The sequence below is a fragment of the Rhinopithecus bieti genome, unplaced genomic scaffold, assembly GCF_001698545.2.
Source record: "Rhinopithecus bieti isolate Rb0 unplaced genomic scaffold, ASM169854v2 scaffold_18956, whole genome shotgun sequence".
Taxonomy (NCBI): Eukaryota; Metazoa; Chordata; class Mammalia; order Primates; family Cercopithecidae; genus Rhinopithecus; species Rhinopithecus bieti.
Genome location: NW_016809749.1, coordinates 514965 through 523469, shown reverse-complemented (window position 1 = coordinate 523469; position 8505 = coordinate 514965). Strand labels below are relative to the sequence as shown.

At 30.9% G+C, this 8505-nt stretch overlaps 1 protein-coding gene across 1 annotated transcript in view; it reads right to left on the bottom strand.

The window, feature by feature from the left end:
• Window positions 1-8505, bottom strand: part of SI (sucrase-isomaltase) — a 104374-nt gene that overhangs the window by 14929 nt on the left and 80940 nt on the right. Inside the window, 6 exon segments of the mRNA XM_017890166.1 lie at window positions 540-596; window positions 676-760; window positions 2594-2742; window positions 4849-4965; window positions 5052-5086; window positions 6836-6969. Of these exon segments, the coding sequence (XP_017745655.1) occupies window positions 540-596; window positions 676-760; window positions 2594-2742; window positions 4849-4965; window positions 5052-5086; window positions 6836-6969 (577 nt within the window).

Genomic DNA, 8505 nt, shown 5'->3' with positions numbered 1-8505 from the left:
TATATATATATATATATATATATCTCATAACATGATGTTGTATACCTTAAATATACACAGTGGAATTTATTTTTTAAAAGTATATCTTTACAATCTAGTTAAATATAAGTCTTTATGATAGCTTTGAAAGTCATTTATAGTGTTGTTTTTGTGGAGCTCACATGCCTAAAGTGTGTGGATTTTTGAAAGGTCACAAAAGCTCTCCTTGACTTGCCATGTACATTATTCTTGGAAGGACTGCACTATCTTTAATGATCATTTTACATATCCAATAAAAGGCAATTATCTTTTTGTGTGTAATGTGTAATTACCATGTTTATTTGCTAAAATAAATCAATGACTACATAACAAAGTGCAGCAGAATAAATTAACTCTCTTTCACTGTGGGTTAATCCAATTCAGCTATAATTTACCAGAAATGTTACTTTCCACTCTTTTTAAGTGGAAAGTAAATCCAACACACCATTAATGAAAAGGCTGGAACCAAACAATTACCCATTTCTGTTTAGTCAACTCCCCAGAATTCCTTAAATACTTACTGTATGGTAGTCAAACCACCGAGCATTGGGGACGTAGGCATTTACAATTTGAACATACTGGAATGTAAATAAATAGCCATTAATTGTATATAAACCAAATACAATTTTGTAAACAAAAATATGTGGTAGGACTTACAGGTTCCAGTACTGGGGTAACCATAAACGCTGGACCCCATAAGAACTGCTTGAATATATCCCAGGTTGGTTTTTCATCAAAGAACCTTGATAAAATTATCACAAATAATTAAATTAAAAGAAATAACTTTCTCCTGAATACCATAAAATCATTATTCAAATCACATTTTGTATTATAGACTTTTCTGGATTAAAATAAAAACAAAATGATAAAAAAAATTTTAAAATGTATCAGTTGGATTGTAATAGCACAATGTGCAGCAGCACAATACTTTATGAGTAAGTCTAGACTATAACTAAATTTCCTGAGAATATAGAGAATTGTGATGGACATGTAACATCAACTAAATGAGAAATTACTTTGGAAGAGAACTAATAGAGGTACAAATATTAACTTTGTCTAGTATATGATCAACAAATTAAAAAGCATATTAAAAGCACTCTGGAAGAAAATTGTGAGACATAATAATTTTAATTCATTAATTTTAAAAACAGTTTGCTTATCCTACTTAATAAACTCTCTGAATAGTAGATTTACATGTTCCTAAAGGCTCTGTAACATGTTAATGGATTTCTGAATTTGAGATATAAATGGCTAGGAAAACAAAGGTGTTTTCTTTTGGTTTGTTTTAATGGTTTAAGAGCCACTGTTAAATGTTAACATTTCTTCTCCAATTGAAATGAAAAAGAAAAGTTGTTTCTTAAAATTTGTTTGTTCTTTTGCTGTGGTTTTGTTTTGCCTTATTAAAAGCTGAGATTAATGCTGAATTGGAAAGCTGGGCTTACTCCTCCATAAATTCATGAAAGTAGAAACCCAGGTATTCTCAATAGGACAACAGTCTGTATAGTTAATAATAGTATTTCTGACTAGTAACTCAACCCAGAGCTGATACGCTGATTATCCTGGGAAGTAAATAGGAATAACAAAAGGGGTAAAGTCTGTAAATAAAAAGGAGATCAATAAAATGTTATCAGAAATAAAGAAGGGATTATGGTAGATGACAAATTAATAAAGGAACCAGAACATAATTTGAATCCAGAAAGAATCTTTTGTTGTTGTTTTAGGAAAACTGGATCACTTATCCTGTCATCAAAAGAGAAGGCATACCAATTAACTTATTTTGGTATATTTACTTTGGGTATTATTTTTTAAATTTAGGTAAATATTTGCCTTTTTAAAATGGGCTTATCAATAGTGAAATCTAACAAATCAGCTCATTCAATTATGCTAGTAATATAGGGTGCTCAAAAGCTAAATATACTGTGATTATTCAGGGTTTTTTTGTTTTATGTTTGATTGCATGTTTTGCTTTTGTGATATCTACAATAAGAATTTACTGTATTCAACTTAAAGTGGTTGAAAATTTTTGCAGATATGTTCCATGAAATATAATTTTTAAAGTTTGGTCATATGTAAGTTTGAGCTTTAAGAGGTTAATCCAAAACAAATTTATAAGGATAATATTGACACTGTTCCTGTATGTCTTATTGGGATACATCAAGGAAAAGGTGAGATGGTCTCCAGTCAGACATCTGTATATAGTAGATTTACATAACTGCAGTAAACCTTGATTAATTAAATCATGAGGGGCATTACTTATCTCCCTACAAATGTTGAGAATACTCAGTGTAGACACATATACAAAGCATGTAGAACAATACCTAGTATACAGTAATTATTCTGAAATAGAATTATTACTTTTTAATAACTAATGAATGTGGTTCATTCTTTAATGGTTTATGCTAGACTATTAATGGACATCTTTGTGTACATGCTTTATTAATCAAAAATGTATGCTAATATAACAATGCAAAAGTTAACAATCTAAAATGTTTTATATTGCACTATTAAGAGATCATTGGGTAAATTAAATGAAAAGTATCTCTCTGTGATAAGAGAAAACAAACTTTGTACTTACTCATGCAAAAGGGGTCGAATAACAGTGCCACCATGAGCATGAATTTCATGCATTTGTGTGTAGAAATAGGGCAATAAGGTGTACCTAATATTTAGAATATTCCTTGACATTTCAGCAAAAGTTTCATTCCAGGAAGCGGGATCTTGTCTCTGAAACAAAGCAAAATAACATAGTTATAAACTTTTGTCTTTGTTTAAATCATAATATTCATATTCATATTTGAAGAACTAAAAATAAGTGATATTAATTTATTGTCATGTGCTATGTACTTTCTCTCCAAAAATATTATGAAAGAATATTTCTGTCACATGATAAAGAGAAAAGGTACACAATATTTTAATAAGATAAATTCAAATTAAGTCCATGGCTTGATTTAGTTTAAGTGAACATATCCAGAGAAAAGTTCACATTTTAATGGATGGCAAATATATTGTCAATTAGGTGACAGTCAGTGTTAGAGTGATAAGTATAGAAGAGAAATGGAATGATACGTTATCCAAAGTGGATTGAAATAAACACAGACAAGCAGAGCAAATGATGGTGACCATGCACATTGTGGGTCCTCAGGAGAAATGAACAGATTGTGGTACTAAACTGATAGAAGAGAAGGCATAAATTTGAATGAAAGGAAAGAACATGCCTGAGTATTCTCTGGAATGCACACTCCAGCTCAAAAGACTAAAATTTTTAGTCTAAGATTTAGAGTGGAAGTTTAAAAGTCTACAAAAAAGTTCTTGCACGTATTAGTTTAAAAATAATAGGCAAGAAAAGTTATTACTATTTTATATTTCGATTTGCACCAGGGGAATAAACAAGGCTACCACAAAGCTCGAGGTAACATTTAAATGTTTTTCATTGACATCAGCATGACTGGGGCCCTTTATAGTTGTGTCATATCAATGATGATTCCAATCTTTCTGTATTTTCAGGAGTAAGAAAGTTTGAAAGAAAATTTGCTGTCATAGCTGTTATATGCAGTATTAGAATACGGAAAACCTTGAAAGTAAAAATGATCCAAGAACTATTAAACTATATGTGATCTTATTGCTGATATTTCCAAAGTAAAAGAAGAAGAAAAAAAGGCAAAAATCATTATCTGTTGCTTATTGACCTCATTGATATGATTTTAGTTTTAACATGTTGATACACAAGCATCTAATTATAAACCATACAATTCGAGTAACACATTTCAACAGTTCATTTGTACCAACTCATAGTTAAACTTAAGTAGAGGTTTCTTTCCTCTAGATTTTTATTTAAAAATACTTCCTCAATCATTTCCTCCTTCTGCATTTGAATTTTTCTCAAACACTCCAAAGACATTACAATCTTTGGGTATTTTACTTTGTTCCTTCCATGTGGAATTCCCCATATATTTATATTGGTTACTGTTCCCCACACCCATCTCTGCTCTAGTATTTCTTCATTTAATATGTTTCTGAGCACTTTTCCTAAAGCAGAATCTCTGTAAAACTCCATCACTTTAGCTTAATCTATTTTTCCCTTATAGACATTTATTTGTATCTGACCTATTACATATATAATGGTCTATTATTTATATCCCTTTTTAGAATATATAAATCATTGGAGCAAGGACTTGGTAAATATGAAATGGTATACTCTCAATAAAGCATCTCTGTCCAAGCTTTTATTGATTCATGCTCTACTTTCCCAGTATTACAGCTTTCTAAATTGCATTATTGACAGCAGATTTTCCTGTTGAGATATTACTGTGTCATCAAGTTATGTCTCTATTGTCCAACTTTCAAATTCTTTCAAAACGTGGTTCCATTCTGCCTACAATCCTTGTATTTCAGCATTTTCTAAAATAAATCTTACTCTATTTCTACCCACCTTTCCAGTAGGGGGGCCATATAGATTTCACAGCACATCATGAGCTCTGCCATTTATTTCCTACAGGCAGAACACATCTTTTAAAGACCAGCTCTGTCTTTAACCTTTCCATCATGTGCGTTTTGCTAATTTATCATTTCTCTACATTTCTTCACTGAAAATCAGCATCATGAAATTTAGTGCTTATTTAGATATTGGCTCTAACTGTTCATAATTTTCCATAATTTTTAGTAATGTCTCCCCAGTTACTCAAAAAAAGTTCCTCCAGACAATTTCCTCACTACTCCAAAATTATATATAACATCAAGAAATATGCCAGCTAAATAGGCCATGTACACTAAAGTATAATGAAGAGTAGCCCAAGTAAGAAAATATTGAAAGTAAATGTAGTAATTACATACCCTAGTATTTGCAATGTTGTGATTCCTTGAGTATGGATAAAATGCTCCAAGTTGCATCCAGCGAGTACAGAGATGATAATCTGAGTTGTTGAAGAAACCACAGATGTCTGCTCCAGTCTAAAATACATTGCTATATTTAGTTAAATTTGAATACTTTATGAATATTTATAATTTATGAAGATAAAAGGAATAAAACTACTTACATATGATATTCCAAAGAGACTAAATTCCATCATACCTACAAAAGTTAGAAAATATATCTTAGAAAGTTATTATGTCATGTATTTTAATATTGGTTTTATTTCTACTTATGAAGATGTTCTCTTTTAATATCAACCTCCAAACGTGAAACATTTTCAGATTATGAATGTAATTATCTCATAATGCTTCTCATAATGCTAATACATTTTGACTTTGTAGCATTAGTGATATTTACAAAAATGAGATACTATAAGCTTCCTTGACACTTGCCAGGTGACATATTCAGAGAACAAATACATTATAAACACATTAAGTGTGAGAAGGAAGTGGTGTCTACAATCTCATTTTTGAAAATAAAGATGTTATTTCTGCAGTCATTTAACTATAGGTCTTATTGAACTATAGGTTAAATTTATTTCAGACTATCATTTGAAACAAATTGAATCATCCTTATCAAACAAAATCCTCTAAGGAGTAATCAATTCTATAAAATAGAATGAAAGTGAATTCTGAGTTCTTATTTTAAAGGAATATTTCTAAGAATTAATTGTTTTCCTTGAATTTATCAACAGTGAACAAATTTTAAGACTAAACATAGAGCACAAAAGTATCTATTTCCCTATTAAAATGATAATGTCTTATTTAGCACTTATTCCATTATTGTCACAAATTTCTTTTCAAATTTGCTTCGAAATGTTTCATTTTTTAGCATCTATCAGTGATTTATATTCCCTAGAATCTAGAATCTTTTAAATTTTAGTTTCAGAAGTACATTTGCAAGTGTATTATTTAGTAACTTGCTTGTCACGGGGGTTTTGTGTACAGATTATTTTGTCACCCAGATACTAAGCATAGTACTTGACAGATTGTTACTCAATCCTCACCCTCCTCTCACACTCCAACTTCATATAGGCCCTGGTATCTGTTGTTGCCTTCTTTGTGTCCATATGTACACAGTGTTTAGCTCCCAGTTATACGTGAGAACATGTGGTATTTTGTTTTCTGTTCCTGTGTTAGTTTGCTTAAGATAATGGCCTCCAGCTCCATCCATGTCCCTGCAAAGGCCATGGTCTCGTTTTTTATGGCTGTATAGTGTTCCATGGTGTATAGGTACCACATTTTCTTTATTCAGTCTACCTGGGCATTTAGACTGATTCTATGTTTTTGGTGAATAGTGAATTGGTGAATTCCATGTCTCTGATGAAGAATGTCTTTTGTGAATAGTGTTGTAATGAACCTTCCTGTGCATGTCTTTGTGGTAGGATAATTTCTGTTCCTCTGGGTATATAACCACTAATGGGATTTTTGGGTTGAATGGTCATTCTGTTTTTAGCTCTTTGAGGAATTGTCACACTGCTTTTCACAGTGGTTTAATTAATTCACACTACCACCAAGAGTATATGTGTCAGCTTTTCTCAAAAACCTTGACAGCATCTGTCATTTTTTGACTTTTCACTAATAGCCATGAAATCTAGAATTTCTAGTCATTTTTCTTTATTGACTGTAGACGTTATCTTTGCCAGCTCCTGCCCTTTTCGGCAAGGAATCTAAGGCCAAAAACAATGACAGTATTTCCTCAAAATAAACTAGTTGGAGATCATTAGTTTCTACACAACACCCTCATCCAGCTTCCTGGCCCACTGTCTTTTTCTGATGCTCTATGCCATAAAGTATGATGTGAAGAACAAAATTCTGAGGACTTACAAATTTTATGACCTAGCATCAGCAAAGGTGAATATCTAATAGAAAACACAAAATAATAATAAAGATGGTGACTTTCACTTACCAATGATTGATTTGTCCATGTTGTCCCATCGTGCATAGTTGTCTCCAAGCCAATGTCCTCCCCATCGTCCACCAGTAGGATATGTGGAACGAGAAATTACAATCCCTCTTTTTCCCGTTGTCCTCTGCAATGCACTAATATAGTGGAGAAGTATTTTTGAGTTTTTACACGAGATATTTTCTCCAAATATATCTACTTTGACTAGTTTGTAAAAAAATATAGTGATTCGTGGTGCTTATATTGTCTCTTATTACAACTGGCTGTTGATAAGTTTATCTTCTCTCATTAAACTATAAAATCCTCAGAAGCATAAAGGACATCTTTTTCCCTTCCAACATTTACCAGAGTGACATGCAGATATTAAGAGGCCTTTATATATTCCTTCAATGAATGCAAGTTAAATCAACTATTAATTGAATGAAATCAACAAATCCATCACATCAAGCTTTTTATTTTACTTTAATGTATTTTTAATAAAGGCCTATGCTCTAATTATTCGTTGCTCCAATCCTTCTCAACTGTAACATATCAACACTTAATATACATATTACTGTGCAGAGAATGCCTACTATCATACTCTTTGCTTTAAAGGGTTAATTTGAAGAGAGCAAAGTATTCTTGGGTCTTAAAACTAAAAATAATTGATCCATTTCAAGTGTAGAATCTATTGGAAGTAAGATCTTCTCAACAGAATGGGTTGTGTAAATGAAATCATATGATTTATTTCCCTTCTCAGTCTTTGGAGAATTAATGACATGCATGTTAAAATATGCTCTAGTTTTAGAAAAAAGGCAATAATTATTTTATATCATCTGCATCTATTGTCCTCTATCTCCCTTTTTTTCCCTCTGTCATTGTCTCTGACTGAACACTGATATTACATTATAAGAGTATTAATAATATTTTACTCTAATATTAGTTGGAAATAAAAATTTTATTTTTATATTACTCAAATAATTTGAACATGAATTAGAGCTACAGAATTATCTTAGAAGAAGATACCACAAAGACATAATCAGGCAGACTTTACTGGGCACTAACACATTATCAACAGTATTGAATCATTTCCTTGTTACAGCTGGATCCCAGTGTTTGTATATATATAAAGCTCCTTCCATGACACCGTGAGATTCCTAAAATCAAGCATGGTACTTTAGTCTTCCTTGCATCCCTTATATCTAATACAATGCTTGGCATGTAAGCTCAAGAAATTTTGGAATTAACAAATGTCTCAAGTCAAAAGTACAGGAAACTAAACATGTATTAAACAGACATAATATATGGAACCATCGTTTGCTAATAAAGGCAATATTATGTTAGTCAACTTAAAACTTTCTACTTCTAAATTGTCACTCTTTTAGAAGACCAAAAAAAGAAAATGATCATCACTGCTTTATTTTTTCATAACAAATATAAAAGTGCCATTTAGGAATATTAATGTTTTAAATATACACTACATGCATTTTTTGAAATTTAATAAGAAATAAATATATAACATGAAGAGTAATAATTGGTGATAATTCTATAAATTTATATGAAAATGTATTTTTGGAGTTTAGTTTGCAAACAAAATTAATTTTGTTTAATATAAAAATTATTTACAAGGACAGGGTTGTCACAAATTCTTAATGTGTTCATATGCAAGAAAATTATGTTTCTGAAGAATTTTT